At 41.2% G+C, this 18,229-nt stretch overlaps 2 protein-coding genes across 2 annotated transcripts in view; one reads left to right on the top strand and one right to left on the bottom strand.

Annotated features, from left to right (window-relative positions):
* Positions 1-1,484: 1,484 nt before the first annotated feature.
* pccb (propionyl-CoA carboxylase subunit beta) lies at positions 1,485-7,264 on the top strand. Its single transcript, XM_026151216.2, has 15 exons — positions 1,485-1,754; positions 2,299-2,418; positions 2,511-2,579; positions 2,672-2,728; positions 2,857-2,970; positions 3,184-3,294; positions 3,478-3,586; positions 4,800-4,920; positions 4,999-5,080; positions 5,178-5,301; positions 5,389-5,496; positions 5,705-5,805; positions 6,123-6,221; positions 6,308-6,407; positions 6,519-7,264. Exons 1-15 carry the CDS (start codon positions 1,509-1,511, stop codon positions 6,638-6,640), a joined length of 1,683 nt encoding a protein of 560 aa, XP_026007001.1. The 5' UTR covers positions 1,485-1,508; the 3' UTR covers positions 6,641-7,264.
* Positions 7,265-8,289: 1,025 nt separating this feature from the next.
* stag1a (STAG1 cohesin complex component a) overlaps positions 8,290-18,229 on the bottom strand; it is a 38,924-nt gene continuing 28,984 nt past the window's right edge. Inside the window, exons 13-32 of the mRNA XM_026151215.2 lie at positions 18,010-18,117; positions 17,804-17,918; positions 17,556-17,673; positions 17,216-17,319; positions 15,864-15,956; positions 15,225-15,518; positions 15,057-15,127; positions 14,624-14,792; positions 14,076-14,168; positions 13,732-13,906; positions 13,464-13,603; positions 13,018-13,119; positions 12,758-12,906; positions 12,165-12,293; positions 11,764-11,966; positions 11,471-11,639; positions 11,238-11,354; positions 10,983-11,097; positions 10,802-10,882; positions 8,290-9,809 (exon numbers count right to left, since the gene is read on the bottom strand). Of these exons, the coding sequence (XP_026007000.1) occupies positions 9,786-9,809; positions 10,802-10,882; positions 10,983-11,097; positions 11,238-11,354; positions 11,471-11,639; positions 11,764-11,966; positions 12,165-12,293; positions 12,758-12,906; positions 13,018-13,119; positions 13,464-13,603; positions 13,732-13,906; positions 14,076-14,168; positions 14,624-14,792; positions 15,057-15,127; positions 15,225-15,518; positions 15,864-15,956; positions 17,216-17,319; positions 17,556-17,673; positions 17,804-17,918; positions 18,010-18,117 (2,569 nt within the window). The 3' untranslated portion in view covers positions 8,290-9,785. The remainder of the gene's footprint in view (positions 9,810-10,801; positions 10,883-10,982; positions 11,098-11,237; positions 11,355-11,470; positions 11,640-11,763; positions 11,967-12,164; positions 12,294-12,757; positions 12,907-13,017; positions 13,120-13,463; positions 13,604-13,731; positions 13,907-14,075; positions 14,169-14,623; positions 14,793-15,056; positions 15,128-15,224; positions 15,519-15,863; positions 15,957-17,215; positions 17,320-17,555; positions 17,674-17,803; positions 17,919-18,009; positions 18,118-18,229) is intronic.

Genomic DNA, 18,229 nt, shown 5'->3' with positions numbered 1-18,229 from the left:
TCATCTGTTTTTCAAGGCAGCAGAAGATCACAAAAATTTCCCTATTTGGGGCATGGACAGCATTTGAGCAAGTATAGACATCTATGTGTCATATGATTTAATATAGTGGACTATATAAATAATCTGAGAACAAATGTCAAAATATAAAATATATACTTTATTCTGGGGTTTCAGGGATACACCTGGAAATAGGGGGGGGGGGGGGGGGGGGGAAGCTTTTAAGAAGCCATTCTCTACTGCTCATCCAGGTCAGGATTGCAGCTGGGCTGGAGTCTATCCCAGCTGTTATCGGGCAAAGGATTTAAGGATTTATAGGGTTTTCATTGTATTTCCAGCACATGTATTCTCATGAGCTGAAATTAAAATTTGCAATCATGTCAGGTTTTTCTTTTTATTATTTTAAATAGGAAATATTAAGTACAAATAAGACATAAAACAAACATGTGAAGAGGGTAGTGCAAAGACACAAGTGATTTATCACATCTGTTACCTCTGGCTGTAGCAGAGATTACAGAGCACCAGCAGAGTTTAAAAGTCTTACAGCCTCTGGGGAAAAGATCCTTCCTTAGTCTGGTGGTTCTGTTCTAGATCACAGCTTCCTGCCTGAAGGGGAGTCTTTCAAGAAAGAGGAGGCAATTTCCCTGCATCTGCTGGTGACGTCTGTGGTGGTGGTGGTGGGGGCAGCTGCTACAAACAATAGTCTATGCAGCTTTCACCACCCTCAGCAGAGCCTTCCTCTCTACCACAGAGAAGCTCCCATGCCACACAATAATGCAGAAAAGCAGGACACTCTCTCCCACACATCTATAGCAAGAGGACATTTGTAAGTCTATTGCAGGGCTGATGCTTAGAGACAGGAAACCATTCACCTTCACATCCACAACTACACCAGCTGAGCTAGCATGCCTATTTTTGAACTGGAGTTGGAGGCTTGCAGAGTCACTCAGACATGCAAACTAAACACAAAGGCCCCTTTAAGAATCCTTTAAATTAAATGATGGAATTACTGAGTTATATTCCAGATGTTATTGTGACACATCTCAGGAGTATTTGAAGGCTTCGGCACATCTTAAGATAAAACCTCATTTGTTTGGGGTGATATAAAGGCAAAGAGCAAAAACTGTGCTATTTACAAGTATAGCTCAATGGTTTCAGTCTTTCCTGATTCTAGTGCATAGTTCAGAACTATATAGATTCTGCAGGCCTAGTGTTTTGATACTGACAGATGGCTCCTATGAATTTAGTGAAATACATAAGAACAGTGTAGCAGATCGTTTGTTAGTATGCACTATATCCCCTGACAGTTCTATTGAAGTAAACGGATATAACAAACAGCAAGTAAGATGTGAAAAAAAACATGTTTAACTTAAAATTAAGCTCAGAAAGGCTTTTTCCTCCCTCTTTATTGATCGTCTCCCGAGCCACACTCCATTCCACTTGGTGGCGCCCCAACGCTGGCTTGTCAACAGACATTAAACACTAAAGAAGAAGAGCTTACACGAACAGCAATGATGGCGGCCATCAGTGTTGCTCGAAGCAGTTGCGGACTGATAAATGGTTTTAAGGTGTCCTTAAGGAGCGTGGCGCGAGTAAAATATGGCGCAGTATCGGTAACAGTACCGCAGACGAGTTTGCATCGGTCGTGCCGCTGGTACTCCGTCAGCCACCTGTCCGTTAAAGAGAGGATTGACCAGAAGCGAGAGGCGGCACTGCAGGGGGGAGGTCAGCAAAGGATAGAGGCACAACATAAAAGGGTAAAATCAGCTATCGCAGACCGAGGCTGTTATTTTTTATATATTAACACATATTTCTTTTAATTGTATAATATCATATGCTTCAAATGCATTGGCAGCCAGGAGGTTGGTGCTTTAAATGTCAGGCGCAGGGGCTTGTTTGTTTTGCTGGTCTCTCTCACACCTCTTAAACAAAAGTTTATTATTATCATTGTTATTATTTGTTTTAGCCCTGAAAGGGTTAATTTTATTTAAACAACAAACTTCACAATAACAAATGTTTTTAAGGTATATGTAATGATTTATTTTATGAGATTGGGATAAACCTCTGACAATTAAACAGCTCACAAACTGGTAAGGGATTAAATAATAAGACCTGACAAATTAGGGAAGTAAACTCCTATAAAGAGGCAGCTTTGCTTATGGTATGCAACACTTGAAACATTGATCTAAAGCAACCAGACATTTCAAAACCATAGCTTTTGCAGTGTGGCAGGCAAACTTTCTGATCGGTGACATATCTGATGCATGACTGTAATAAATTTACCATTGTGATGCGGTCCAGGGTAAGCTGACAGCCAGGGAGCGAGTGCAACTACTGCTTGACCCTGAATCCTTTGTAGAGACGGACATGTTTGTGGAACACCGTTGCGCCGACTTCGGCATGGAGCAGGACAGAAACAAGGTATCAGGTCGTGCACAAATACCTCTTGCAGCAGCGTGTTTCTTATTTTGCGACATTTTCAGTGAATTTTGATCATTTTTTTTCTCTCATAGTTCCCCGGTGACAGCGTTGTGACAGGCCGAGGTAGAATCAATGGCAGGCTCGTTTATGTTTTCAGTCAGGTACAGTGTTCATTCATTGTACAGAAAAACTATATGTGGCAACTCGATTTTATGTGACAATCTCTTTGTCTTGCACTCTGTGTTTTTTGCAGGACTTCACAGTTTTTGGCGGAAGTCTGTCTGGAGCTCACGCACAGAAGATATGTAAGGTATACAGATGTTTCACAGTAACATTAAACATCGTGTTTGTCAGCTGTGAGCAAGTTAGCATCTGTATGGGTGTGTTTGTCTTTGGTCATTTCCTCATTTGATGTGCCACTTTTAAATCTGTGGTCAGATCATGGACCAGGCCATGACGGTCGGGGCTCCGGTAATCGGGCTGAACGACTCTGGAGGAGCTCGGATCCAGGAAGGAGTGGAATCTCTAGCTGGATATGCAGATATATTCCTGGTATTTCATTTATATATTTTTGTGCAGACCTTTTCATGTAAATCAATTTTAAAATGTCAAGTTTTGCACCTGACGATTTTTTGAGCTCAGAAGCTTGAAGCCCTAAATTCTTTTCGGTTTAACATTCCACATAAATGGCGGGAGTCATGTCCGTAAACTCATCATCAACAGCTGGTGTCGTATTTCTGACACTGTACGTGTTCTTGTTTCCAGAGGAACGTGATGGCTTCAGGAGTCATCCCTCAGATCTCCCTCATCATGGGTCCGTGTGCAGGAGGAGCCGTGTACTCTCCTGCTCTCACAGATTTCACCTTCATGGTTAAGGTATGTAGCTGACACAGTAAAATCCACTGTAGGTAAAATATTAGTTTTATGCTATTTAAGCTGCAAGAAATATGAAAAAGTCCTGAAATATTTCCAAACTGGCACGCAAATGCTATTTTGTGTTTAGAGAAGAGATGCATTCAATTCCAATAAGCACAGAAACATTTGTGTTTGTGTGTTTAGGACACGTCATACCTGTTCATCACAGGGCCTGATGTTGTCAAGTCTGTCACCAATGAAGATGTGACTCAGGAGGAGCTTGGTGGAGCCAAAACTCATACCACCGTGTCCGGTCAGACTCTTTTTAGATGTGTGGATGTTGAAGAGTTTTGTAAACTAAGCTGTAGCAATCACTGGTGCTTTACCAGCACTGGCTTTAGGTTTGTCATATTTACCAGTGTGAGCCTGTCTTGAGCCACCCTTCATTTCCACCTTTGGGGCGATCGTGGCTCAAGAGTTGGGAGTTCGCCTTGTAATCGGAAGGTTGCCAGTTCGAGCCCCGGCTTGGACAGTCTCGGTCGTTGTGTCCTTGGGCAAGACACTTCACCCGTTGCCTACTGGCGGTGGTCAGAGGGCCCGGTGGCGCCAGTGTCCGGCAGCCTCGCCTCTGTCAGTGCGCCCCAGGGTGGCTGTGGCTACAATGTAACTTGCCATCACCAGTGTGTGAATGTGTGTGTGAATTTTTTTAACACTTTTAAACACTTTGGCATGCATAAAATTCTATGTTTTGCACTAAGAAGTGATTTCCAAAAACTGAATAAGTGTAGAACAAAACAAGAAATAACAGGCCTAAAAACTATTTGCTGCAAATAAACTGTATGTGAAAGTCATTAAGAAATTGGAAAAAAGAGACCTGACACAGTTTACAGCCATCTGTAAAACACAGTGGAGGATCTTTCGTGGTTTGGGGATGAATTTCAGCCAGTGGTTTTGGAGATTTTGTCTGGATTGATGGAATTATGAACACAGAAAAAGAATGTAGTTCATGATCCATCGTACATGACCATCTGGAAAGCATCTGATTGGCATGAACTTCATTTTTTAGTACAACAGTGATCCCTGCCAACACACAATGGAAGCTGGACCTCAACCTTATTGAAGGAGTATGGGAGAATGTTGACAGAGAATTGAACAAAAAGCTGCCAACATCCAAAGAAGAGCTTTGAATGTCCTTCAGGAATTCTGAAGACTACTTAAAGAAACCTTACTTAAGTTCATGCTGTGTTGGAAAAATAAAGGTAGTCATACCAAATATTGACTTTCAGGCTTGTTAGAATTGTGCAAACCTGCTTTTGCTTTATGCAGTTTTCATTCTTGTTTGCATGTTTCTTTTGCCTATTTTCCCAGCACAATATACAGAAATGAGGGGTGGTTTAAGACTTTTTCACAGCATCTTTTTAAATCTGTTTAGCAAATGAAATCTAATCAAGCATTACTGCTCAAGTCAGGGTGTTTAACTCGTCTGAGAGAAACTCTCGTTAAAATGTCTTATTGCTTTTTCGTAGGTGTGGCTCACCGTGCTTTTGAGAATGATATTGAGGCTTTGCTCAACCTGCGAGAGTTTTTCAACTTCCTGCCACTTAGCAATCAGGATCCCGCACCTATCAGGGAGTCCCATGACTCTAGGTAGGCAGTAACCTTTGCCCTCATTGAACTAATCACAAATCCCATCCTTTTTTGTCTGATGTCTCATTTGTTTTTCAGCGACCGTCTGGTACCATCATTGGACAACATCGTCCCTTTAGAGTCAACTAAAGCCTACGACATGTTGGACATAATTCATGCAGTATGCGCACAAACATACACCTTCTAATATGTACCACAACATCTCATTTCCTTTTTGTGTGTGTTTAAAAAAAAAAAAAGTTCTTTTTCTTAATCAGATAGTAGATGAGAGGGAATTCTTTGAGATCATGCCCAACTACGCCAAAAACATTGTGGTGGGATTTGCCCGTATGAATGGACGCACTGTGGGCATTGTGGGTAATCAGCCCAAAGTAGCTTCAGGTAAGAAAAATATGTGAATAACTAACAGTTAAAAAAAAAAAAACCCTCAATCCATTCAATCCATTTTGTACTTGTCTTGTTTGTCAGGCTGTTTGGACATCAACTCCTCAGTGAAGGGAGCCCGATTTGTTCGCTTCTGTGATGCTTTCAACATTCCCATCATCACGTTTGTGGATGTGCCAGGCTTCCTGCCAGGTATTCTTGGATAATATCCTCATGCATGTACACACAGGCTGCAGTTATGTGCAGGGCATGTTTGCCATGCTGAAGTTCATGATTTAATCGGTTTAGTTTAACGACCAGTGATTCTCCGGTGAGTTGGATGAGACTGAACAGACCACCTGTAGAAAATCTGATAGTCTGAACCCCTATCCAATAGAACTGCTGTGTTTTCTCTCAACAGGCACAGCTCAGGAGTACGGAGGCATCATCCGACACGGAGCCAAACTGCTTTTTGCTTTTGCAGAGGCCACAGTCCCAAAAATAACCATCATTACCAGAAAGGTGTGTGAGGTTTCTATTGCACATCTGGCTCAGCTGTTTGTTGTATAATGCCCTGCCTACAAAAAGCACCTCCAAGTTCACTGCCACGTTGAACTGCGAGCAGTGATGATAACTCAACACCCCAGTGTTTTTTTTTTTTCAGAATAAAAGCCTCTGTAATAATTTCACTGGAATCTTTTGTCTGAATCGGCTACAAAAAAACAAACAGCTAACTTAGCATTTTATCAGTTTTGATTATTTTACATCTGCATTCATTTACTGTCTGAAATGCTGCTTGTTGCTGAATTAATCCTTTTATTTTGGTCTTTGCATCCCAGGCGTACGGAGGAGCCTATGATGTGATGAGCTCAAAACACTTGAGAGGAGACGTGAACTACGCCTGGCCTACAGCTGAGGTTGCCGTCATGGGTGCCAAGGTACACATTACCTCTAGGTTTTTTGTTTGTCCCTTTCTCTCTGCTTCCTTTATTTTTACAGTTTTAATTTCTTTTTTTTTCCTCAGGGTGCCGTTCAGATTATCTTCAGAGGAAAGGAGAACCAGGCAGAAGCAGAGGCTGAATACGTGGAGAAGTTTGCTAACCCTTTCCCAGCTGCTGTCAGAGGTAAATCTGCTTTTTTTTTTTTTTTTTTTTTGACTGTTCCTGCTCTTTATCTGCTGACAGTGTATGCGGCAACAAACCGAGTACATCTTTATCCGACTGTGCTTGTTTTAGGTTTTGTGGATGACATCATCGAGCCAGCGACAACTCGCAAAAAGATCTGCCAAGATCTAGAGGTGCTAGCCAGCAAGAAGCAGGTCAACCCCTGGAAGAAGCATGCCAACATTCCTCTGTGAAAATGTTCTCCACACTAACGCTATGGAAAGGCATTTGTATTGACTTTTACATTTCAAATGAAATTGGGGGTTTTTGCAGACAGCAGATCAGCAAACTCAGTTTTCACTGTTTTCTCTCACCCACCTTTAACGGTACCCCGTGATATTGGGAGCCTGTCTATTAGATTTAGTTTACCACTCCACTGAAAGCAGCAAGTGAAGATCACTCCTGATTTCTGTTAAGTATAATTGATTTTGTATTTGGAGCACTTGCAACAAAATCAGAATGTGTATCTTTACTACTTTATAGTTTATATTAAATCCCTAAAAACATCTGAAATAAATGACCCCGTAGTCACACACAGTGGTCATATTGGCAACTACTGTTGATATGGCTATCTAAGAGGCCAGAGATTTAGTGTTAGCAGCAAATGCAAACAAACTAAAGTTTGTTATCATGTGCAATGTTTTCAGAGTTGTTCATATACTATATATCAGTTTTTTTACAGTTGGTGCTTTCAAAAGGCACCTAAAGCATTTGATGTCCTCCATTTAGGTCAAGGAGACGTCCTTACCAACAGGAACTGTGCCTTTTCTCTGTGGCAGGCTCTGTACTGTCATCTGTAAAATAAATCATGGCCTCAATATTCTGCGTGTTTATTCATTTTCTTTGTTTTAAAAGTCATTATTGCCAGAGACGCTGGATCATATCTAGTGGAATCTCAGCCATTCTTTTAAGTGTGCATGATCAGATCCAGCTCCCACAACAGACACACAATGGGATGGAGCTGGTGTAGTCTCATAGTTTAAGGGTAAATGGTCATAGCTGAACCGGTCACAGTTTTCAACGACTTAAAGGGCATAAAGTCTGAGGGCCAGCCTGTGTACAAAATTGATGAACTACACTTAATCGATACATTTTGACTGTTTTTTATTTAATTTAGTTTCAGTTTCCATAGTCAACTTTGTGTCCATCAATACCTCATCAGGCAAACTATAACATTTTTACTAAACTATCAAATACTAAAATTAAGGATATGGGTTAGCTAAAATATTTTAAATCTAATTTTAGTTAACTATAATAACCTTGCTCTTGGTCACCGTTTTGGCTTTGGCCTCTATGTTCCAGTGAATCTTAGCGTTTCAGCTTGCCAAGGCATTATGGACAATTGTATCCTTCCAACTTTGTGTAGACAGTTTGAGGAGACACATTTTCTATTGTAGCATGACTGTAACCTACTAAACAAAGTAGGGTCCATAAAGGCATAGTTGGATGAGTCTGATGTGAAGGAACCGGACTGACCCATGCAGAGCTCTGACCTCAACCCCCATCAAACACCTTCAGCTTGAACTAGAATGGATACCGTCAGCCAGGACGTCTCGTCTAACATCCAGGTCCGACCTCGGAAATGCTCTTCTAGATGAATGGGCAAAAAAGTCATGCTCAGGTGGCTTAAGACTTGTCTATATATTGTACCTTCGGTTAATGTGTGCCTATTCAGAAGACCTATAAGATATAAAACTAGGACTCTGACAAAGGCCTAATATATTCAATAATCTAAAAAAAAGAAATCCATATTGTGGTTTTAAGGAAGGTTAACTGTTCATTCTTCACATTAAACACACAAGTGGAAAGCTGTATCTGACAACAACAGACACCAGCCCATGAATTGATTACAGATTTTATTTTATTAAAAAGAATTTAGGTTCACAGAAAAAAAACAAACAAACAGGCTTTTACAGTATTTTGGGGCAAATGATGTCAACTGCACTGCAGAAAAGATCCAATTGTCTTTGATTTTTACAGGACTGCAAACCAGCCAGTGAATAAAGGTTGTAAATATTGAACTGGGGTGGTGGCGGCATGGCTGAACACATTCAAAACACATTCAAACAAATCTGTCATACATAAAGATCCATCACTGCACTGGATATGAACAACAAGTTTTCCATCTTCTGAGTCTGTTAACACTGATTGCAGGTAGCAAAATGTTTTCACCTGTAAAATGAACAAACTGAAGAGTGAACTGCGAAACGATTGCAATCAGACCTACAGCGCTTGGAAGCTGGTATCATCGGTATCCGTTGGATATGACTTACAGGTGTGGAGGGGAGGGGCTAGAATATACTTTTTAGTATGTAGGCCACAATTTGGCAACAAACAAGGTACATATTCAAGAAAGAGCTGTACAAACATCAGACAAAAACAAAAACACACTTGATTTAAAACTTTAGTACTAAAGCTACAGAATTGAAAATATGTCTTTTTTTTTTTTTTAACTTTTTTAAAATTAGTTCAAAAAGCCGCTATTTAGGGGTTGGAGGGTTGTGTGTGCAGAAGATTTAAGGTGTGGATTCTCTCCGTGGTCGGTCAGATGTGCATCTTCACTGTTAAATAACACAACTCTCTCTTTGCTTTGACACCACATGCACACACGGCAGCTGCATCACGTCCTCCAGGTCGGTGTACAGCTGTCGACCTCTGTGTGCACATCCCACTGCCTAACCGAGGTCACCACCAACACTTCACACGCATATCACGCACCAGCACCAACACATACGACGACTCAGAGATGGCAGAGAGAGGAGACGGGGCAGTGGGTGGTATTAAGAGCAAAGATATAGAACATTTAGTTGGATTTAAGATGGGGTGAAGTGCAACACCAAAAGAGGGGGGTGGGGGCTGTACAGAGTGTTACGCTGCAGACTGGGAGCCGAAGCAAACAACTGTACATGTGTGTAACGGGGGGAGGCGAGGGGGGAGGGCTGTAAAAACTGCGAGTACTTGTCGGCCGGCTGCAGGATTATGCAGCCAGAGCGCCATCAGAGGTACTGCTAACAAATGCTAAACCAACAGGCTGAAGAGGAAGAGGAGGAAGAATACAAGCAGGACAAGGCTCTTGAATAGTTCAGACTACACTGTGGATCCTCCGATCCGCCTGACTGAAGAGGGCGGATCCTTGCCTCCAGGTGAGATCCTGCAGTTTCAGAAGATCCTCTTGAAAAGCATCCTTCCATCATGTCTTACAGAGAAAGAAAAGTACTTCAAAAATGATTTTTTTCTTCATCTTACGAGTCTTGATTGGCAGGTGATCTGGGCTAAACCTTCCTCTTCCGTTTACTCCTGATTAGCATCCTGATCTTAGGATCTTTTCCAGTTTCCAGATCAGAACATGGGCATGCTGAATCCCTGGAACAATGAAGAGGAGAAAGTCAGAAAACCTTCCCCCCCAAAAAAAGAAGAAGAAGAAGAAAAAGTACATGCTCTATATAAAAAGTGCGGCAGTGTTTGCTCTTTTGCTACTGAAGTTCACTTTATATGCAGGGACTTTAAAATCTCACCTTTATGTCTGGCTGTACTGTGAAAAAGCCAAAATGCTTTCAGAATAACTTAATTAATTTTTAATCAGTGAAACTGATTTTGATGCTTAAAATTGTTGGTTTGCTTAGCCATTTCTAAGATCAAAAGTTCTTAATTACCACGAGAATTAACTAAAATACACTTTGATGCCAGAATTTTGGTAAAAATATTCCAAATGTTAACAGGTGTTATTGTTCCAATGGCAACTTTTCAGAAACTATCCATCCAACAATTGTGCTGATTGATGAAATGCATCTATTTGACCTCTACTCTGGCTTTGGATTTGACCTTCTTAGAAGCAGGAACTGAAATCCGCTGGTGCAAATTTACAGTACTTATTTTTTAAAAATACTAATATAATACTTTTCATCATTAAATAGTCTGTTTGTGGAACATCTATAAGTGAAACTTGCATGTCTATATGTCATAATATTGTGTGTGCATTGTTAGATTGAAAGCCCTTGTTTGAATTAATAAAACTACATAAAAAACTTTAAGTGCTCAGCTGAAGTAAAAAAAAACAAAAAACAAGTAACCATAAACAGATGACATAGAAGACATAAGCTTATAATCTGTGATTAATGCACATAAGTGTAACGTATGAAAAAATTATATATCTTGGAAATGTTAGCCAATCAGATATATTTTAAACAGAAGCTGAAATTTGTTAGAGAAAGGACTTCTTTAAATCAGTTTTTCTGTGCTTTTGAATGCTTAATTTCTCCTCTTATCCTTCATTACCTATAGGCTAACTTATTACTATTTTATTTTTATTTTGTTCAGTTTTCTTTTTGATATTTAGTTGGCAAATCATAACTTACCGACTCGTCTTCAATCATCGCTGCAGAGTCAAAGAAGTCCGGTCTTAATTCCGCTCTTTCACGTCTGTTCCTTGAAGGTGGCTGTAAAAGGTCAAATATTTTGTAAGAAGCCATGTCACAACCAGAACGAGAAAAAACCCCTGAAACCTCGTATCAACTAAATGAATAGTTTATAACTGACCAGGTCGATCACCATGGTGTCTTCAAACTCCTCGTTCATGTCCTCCAGCTGGCCCCGCGATGACATCATCACATCTTCAAAGATTGGCTCCGCGTCATCCTCCATCAGCCCACGCCTGAAAGGGAATGCCAGGTTACGATATTTTGGTTACTGTGACTTTTAGGGTGGATAAAGGTTTGGACAGAATTTGTGTTTCCACTTTTACCCAACATCTTCACAGTACGCTTACGGTTTATGAGCAAAATACACACTTACACAGTCTGCCGGACACCCTGATTGCTGCGAGACTTGATGTAGTTCATGCCTGTTCGGTCCTTCCTATTCACCTCTTCTATCTTCTGCTGGCCGAGCCATGACATCTGCATCTGAGGACTGAGGACAAACGAAGACACATGTCCATTAGTTCTGCTGCTGTCTTGTAACTTTAAAAACTGGGCTAACGTTTTTATGTGCATGTGCACCTACGGACAACATGTGCATGAACCCACTTGTGTACGTAATCGTTCTCTGATCCTGGCTCTGAGTCTGGGTCAGGCATGTGCTCTGCTGGTCTGTTCTCTCTGAGGACTGTTGAGGTGAGCTGAGGAGTCTGAAGTGCCCCGGGTGTCTGCAGGGTGTCATTGCGCATCATCCACGAGCCCTCTACGCTACTCTCCTCTGAATATGAAGCAAACAGAGTAATTTCAGTTTCAGCAGCAGGAGTAAGTGTCTCATCTCCTTTAAGAGATCAAGTTCAGTTAGGCCACCCCAATAAAATGGGCAATCCTTCATCTCTGCTCACCCTCAATACGTTTCTTGTGGAGTGGCGGTCGACCCTTCTTGCTGCGGACTGAGCCGGTCTTGCTGCTTGAGCCTGACGTAACAGACATGTGGTCCTCGTCTCCTCCTGTCAGCAGGCTGTTTCTGTAGGAAATCAGCGGCAGCCACACGTCCTCCCGACGCTCTGACATCGACTCTGACATGAACTTCTCCAGGTACGAGTGGCTGTGGAGGCAGCAGCATTTTATAGCATTATCCTTTTTCTTTGACACAAATCCCGTTGGGGTTTTGTCAGGAAGGCCATCCAACATAAAAACTGTGCCGAATCAAACATGTGGAGCTACCAGCTGTGGTGGAGCAGGGGAACATAGGTATATAAAAGCTGGAGTATTAGCTGATGATAAATTGGATTGAAGTACTTACACTGTCTTTTTGTCCTGGCGGATTAATTTCGAGGAGAATTCACTCAGGACTTCCAGGAAGGCCAAGTTTATAGGAGGAAACTCTGGTCCTCGAGGATTCTGGTACTTAAATGCAAACTCTATTCCATCCCTGACACAATGGAAAGACAACAGAGAGGAGAAACAATGAGAGATGACAATAAAGAAAGTAACACAAAGTTACACGAGTACTACAACTTTACAAACAGTTGGTGTATATAACAAAGACTCTTTTAACCTCAATCTACCCTGATTAATTATTAACGGTGTATTTTTTGTACTTAATTCATGTAACTTTAAAAGCAAATAAAAACTTGTGTCTGCTTTATGCTTCCTATGTGATTCTAAAACTGGTCGGTAAAAGTTTACTTAACGTTTTGCTCGCAGGCTTGAATAAGTTGTTAAAATTATTTAATTTCACATCCCGAACATGCAAGAATTAACCAAAATCCTGCATCAATTATTGGTATTTCAATGTAAAGACAAATTGGAATCACTCATACTCTTTTAATTTATGCTACAAGTATCAATCTACAGCTTCCGTTTACAGAGACACCACAGCGCTCGTGATCTCACTTGTGTAGCGTGGCGACAGCCTCTCTGGTCTTGATCTGATCCAGGCCAAAGGTGAGGGCAAAGCGCCGGGCGAGCTCCTTGATGCCGCTCACGTGAGAAGACGTTCGGTCCAGGTTGGGACCCTGATCCTGCAGCAGCTCATTGAACAGCTGCAACACACATATGAGTGCATAGGAGTTAGTGGGTATGCACAGGAGAGCACTTGTAACTTTAAGAGTACACAGAAGGAAGCTGTGTAAAAAGCACCATCACTGTCTCACCTGCTGCAGACTGAGGATGAGTGTCTTGGCACAGAGGATTTTGTCCGTCTGTCTGGTTTTACTGAGAGTCTCCTTGATGATGTCGCCATAGTCATTATAATACTGAGGCAGAGAAACGAAACTGTTAATTCGCCCAAGTTGTCTGAATTAATGCACTGAATCTCATATCACACTCAGATTTGCATCAAAGGTAAATTTAGGTGAATTAAAACCATTTTTTTTTCAATTCCACAGTAAATCAGCTCCATTGTTGTCTCAGAAGTAGCCACATTTATATCATAATGCTAACATTAACATAAGTATCAGAGCGAAACAAAGATATTGTTACTAGTACTGAAATTGTTGTGATGGCTTTTTATCTCACCATATTTGTTTTTTTCCAAAGTTTTCTCTCTTTTAAACTATCAGCTGGTTATTATTTTTCAGCATGCATGCTACACACAAACCTTCATATAGTGTTTGAAGATGTCAGCAGCAGCAGGCATGTCTACAATGTCGTAGATGATGAGTTTACAGAAAGCTGCAAGCAGGTTTCTCCTCTTATGGAGAGCCTCGATCTTGTTGGCTTCATCCTCCTCATCTCCCTCTGCAGGCACAAAGACAGTAGTGGACAACAATGACAAAGCTCCCTACCTTCTCTCAACCTTAACAGTTAAAATCTTCTTGGATCTGAAACAGAAACCACAACATGATCCGATCTAACTTCTCTCTCACCCATGCTCTGACTCTCATCATCCTGGTCGATGAAGACGTGGTCTAGGACGAAGTTTAGCAGCTCGTTTTGCAGAGTGCTGTCTGGGTTAAACACCAGTGGCTGGAGGCCTTCTCTGCCACCAGAAATCAGCTGGTGACTGAAGATCATCAACAGGTCACAGAGAAGCATGAATGCCTAAACAAGAAACAGCAATATTGTCACAGCTTGACCAAAGAGTCAATATTTCAAAAAACAAAATAATGATATGTAGAGATAACAGAAAACATGCATCCTTTACATAAATCGAGAGACAACGTTGATTTCAAAGCTCTTCTGTTACTCGTGACACAATAGCATCTGTTACCTGCTCTTTAACCGGTGTGTTGACATTGGACAGGCACTGCTGACACACTGCCAGGAAAGACTTGACCACTCTCCTGAGAGCCACCAGGTCATCCTGCACACAGGGAACATCACACAGACATTGATAATCAGCCAAAATAATGAGTACTTTAGCAAGAGTCGCTAATGAACAGCTGTGACAGTCAGGCTAGCTGTCTTTGTCATCCTATCAGTATGAATGAAGGAATATTATGAATAATAATTCAGCAACACTTTTGATGTTTTCAACAATGTTCCAGATAAGTTATATCCTATAATGGGAGCTGAAGTCTTGGTAAGGTGTTTAAGTGTTAAATGAGACAGATTTGGGGTGAGTCCCAGACTGAGGACTGGGGCTGTCTGACAGTGAGATGGATTTCTACACTAAGCCACCCCGCTCTGCAGAAATACAGATAAGCTCTTGTCCCTCTGGGCCACTGATGCTTAGACATGGCAGCATTCACTCTGAGCCACTGACCAATGATAAAGCTAAACTCTGAGTGCGGTCTGTTAGTGAGGCCGGTTGAGCACCTTGCTGGGAACCCCCTCTGTGATCTTGACCAGCTGCCACAGGATGGAGTAGTGGGAGCACTGCAGGGCTTGGACAGCTATCTGCTCTGGCATGGAGCCCTGCTCGATGCCCGCTTTCAGCAGCCGGTAGCAATTCCCAAACAAATCCCATCGTGTCAAATCATGGGCACTGAAGGAGAAAACGAGAAGAGCACACACTGAAATGATCACATTTATTTGGTGGAAAATTTCTTCCAAAACACTGAATGAATGAATGAATGAATGAATAATAATTCTTACAATACAAAAATGCGAACTAAATGTCTCCCTACAGATTTACACAAACCTTATCTGGTATGCTAAGCTAATAATCTCAGATTCTGTAATGATTGTCAGCCAAAGTAACCAATGATAATAATCCATATTTTTATCTTGAAACAGCTGCAGATCATACTTGTGGAAGGCTGTGAGTCGCTTGAGTGTAGATAACACATTGTAGATATCGTCATCGTCTGCCTCCTCAGCCTGCAATAACCAACATCTGTTAGTATACAAGACTCAAATGGGCACAAATAGTGCCCGGTTTCTAATAGTCTACCCAGCCAGCTACTTTGCCCGATACCTCTTGCAGCAGCTCTTCGACCGAGTGTGCAAAACGATCGGTCATCTCGTCAATAAGCTGTGATCGGGCAATGTCCACACGGTTCATGATGGTGTACTCTTCAGAGCAGAGGATGCTATATGTCTTGCTGCAGGCCTCAAGCACATCGGCCTCTATGTGCTTCTCCACAACCAGACGGATCTGCTTTAATAAGGCGTCCAAGTGCTTCTCCATACGCCCAGCGCTGTACACGTCCAGGTCAAAGTACTGGGGGATTTGCAGCAGGTTGGCTACCTTCTCTGAGTCTGCCTGGTACTTTGGGCAAAGTAACGGAGAGATGAGAATTAAATAAAGATGACAAAAAAAAAAAAAAATAGTGTATGAGGGAAAAAAAAGTTACAAAACTAGCACAGAAGGATTAAAACGGGAAAGAAAGACCCATCAATCAGCATGCAACGCTTGGCTTCTGTTTCTCAGTGAAATAGTGAGTGACATTTTACACATATAGCCAGCAGACTTAAGAGATTGAGGGCGCAAAGTATTCAGCAGCAATTCTCACAAGCAGATCATTTATTTTGACAAAGTGATCGGTCTTCTAGCCAGGTCATTTATCACTGGTCTCTCCCTTGATGGCCATGGGCAAGCTAAGAAAAGCCTTACCTTGGACAACAGCATGGGTAAAGCCATGATGAAGTGCTCTGTCAGTTTGTTCTTATCATCTATCTGGGTCTTCCTCTCCTTTGCTGTCAGCACCTGGACAAAAAAATAAATATTATTATATATATATATATATATATATATATATATATATATATATATATATATATATATATATATATATATATATATATATATATATATATATATATATATATATATATATATATATATATGTATATATGTATATATATATATATATATATATATATATATATATACATATATATATATATATATATATATATATATATATATATACACACACATACATACACACACACAAACACACCCACACACATCAATGATTCTTTTGTTGGGACCAAAAGCTGAATTATTTTCCCCTCTTCATATGACCAAAAAAGGTACTAATGAGTAGGAAAATTCTTACTATTTCTGTGTTTAACAACATAACATATTCACATAACGTCTTGCTAAAATTATTTGCTGTAGTTTTATGCACATAATTACATATTTTAAAAAAAATCTGAAAAAGTGGAGAACAACAAAAGTTCAATACAACAGAATCAAAAGTACAGATGAGCACATTAACACAGACTCTGGTAAATAAGGTGGCTGCTTTTACACTTAAGTATAATACATCATCACATTTCAGATCACAGTGAATTCCTCTTCAACATGCCCACTTGGCAGGTACAGTCATGTGAAAAAGCAGGTTTTTACTGGACTCCATACAGTCCTGTGAAACCCTAAGTTCACTTTGTGATACAAAAGCTTGTAGAAACACTTTTAGCAGCTGTAATTTGAAGCAATCATTTTCTGTGGGGGAATTTTGCCCCACGTGTCTTTACGAGCTTTATTCAGTTCATTAACGTTTGCGGGTATTTCTTTATGCACAGCTTTCTTGAGATCCTGCCACAGGATTTCATTCAAGTTGAGGTGTAGACGTCTTTACATATTGTGTTGTCGATTTTTGCCTGTGATGTACTTCTAGAGTTGCAATTTTTGAAATCTCTCTGAGATTTGAATGCTGTGACCTTGGGATGAATTTTCTGGAATGCCCAATCCTGGGAGGACTGCAGCAGCGTTAACACACACCTCATATTCTCCAGACCCGCAAACTACCAGATGTTCAGCTTTTATAGATGTGCTCAAACTTGCTGATGACCCATTAATCAAGTGGATCTGATTAATAGCACCTGGCTCGTACTCTCCCCGTTAACTCATATGGAAGCAGTAAAGGTTATCACATGACTGTATAAGGTTTCATCTGCAACATTCAAAGTGAATACTCTGAGTGTTTCTGGAGTATGATATGTGTATACTTTACACACCCGTTTGCCAGTGCCTCTGCCAACAGGTGGGTGTGCCTCTGCTGCCTGTCGGATGGTGCACACCATCAGCTCGATCAGCGCACTCTCCTGCCTGTCAGACAACACTACAGGGAAAAACAGAAGACGTTTGAGCAGAGGAGAGACAAAGACACAGGAAACAAAAGAGAAACCGAATGACAGCAAAGGTCGGAAACAGAGAAAAGGATTAAGGGAGCGAAGAGTTTCAGGGAACAAGATTTTATTACATCATCTCGTCTCTCTGGTTCTCAGCAGTTGTATTTTATTTGATTCAGCTTCTCCCAAAGGAAATAAGATCAGTGTGAAATACTGTGTGCCTTACTCTCTTCTCCCTGCACGGGCTCCTCCAGCAGCAGTTCAGTCATACACTCCCAGTCTTTCAGCAACTCTTGAGAGCTTTCCCACAGAGAGTCGACAAGGTAAGCTGCATGCTCGTGGAGCTACACACAAAATCACATTGAAAGAGACTTCAATCTGCAGGCATCATTCTGGAACTACTTTGTGTTTGTGAGTGCCCAACATCTAAAACACACAGTATGCTGATAAGATGTGTGTTTTCATGAGCGTTACCTCACTCTCCAAAAAGAACAGCACTAGCATACGGATGAGATTCCCATTGGGACTGCTCCTCCCTCTGCGTTTAGCCAGCGCTTCTTCTGCTTGCGGGTCATGGCGACTGAATAATCTGTCAGCGAGTGAGAAACAGACAGAATAAGAGTTTTACAAATTGAAGACTAACAATGTTATTACACCATAAATGCCCTAATTAGACTCACTTTCTGTGAAGAAACTCTCCAGCAGCAACAGCGACCGGCCGGTGAGCAGAGTACACCAGGTGGTACACATTCTCACAGTCCTCGTTGGACAAAGCATCTTCACTGCCCCTGCAGCAGACAATTTGCACACAGGTTAATCAAGTTTAAATCAATCAGAGCTGGTTGTGAGAACAATATTAAACACGGGAAATAACTGAAAACGCCCAGAGGATGAAAGCAA

The sequence above is a fragment of the Astatotilapia calliptera genome, chromosome 19, assembly GCF_964374335.1.
Source record: "Astatotilapia calliptera chromosome 19, fAstCal68.1, whole genome shotgun sequence".
Lineage (NCBI taxonomy): Eukaryota > Metazoa > Chordata > Actinopteri > Cichliformes > Cichlidae > Astatotilapia > Astatotilapia calliptera.
This window is presented reverse-complemented; position numbering and strand designations above follow the sequence as displayed.

What these genes read in the sequence shown, in the direction of transcription:
- pccb (XM_026151216.2), top strand. Translation starts at nt 1,509, where the DNA reads ATGATGGCGGCCATCAGTGTTGCTCGAAGCAGTTGCGGACTGATAAAT. An exon ending in GATATGCAGATATATTCCTG is followed by an intron (nt 2,971 to 3,183) that starts GTATTTCATTTA and finishes TCTTGTTTCCAG; the next exon opens with AGGAACGTGATGGCTTCAGG. An exon ending in TGTGCCAGGCTTCCTGCCAG is followed by an intron (nt 5,497 to 5,704) that starts GTATTCTTGGAT and finishes TTCTCTCAACAG; the next exon opens with GCACAGCTCAGGAGTACGGA.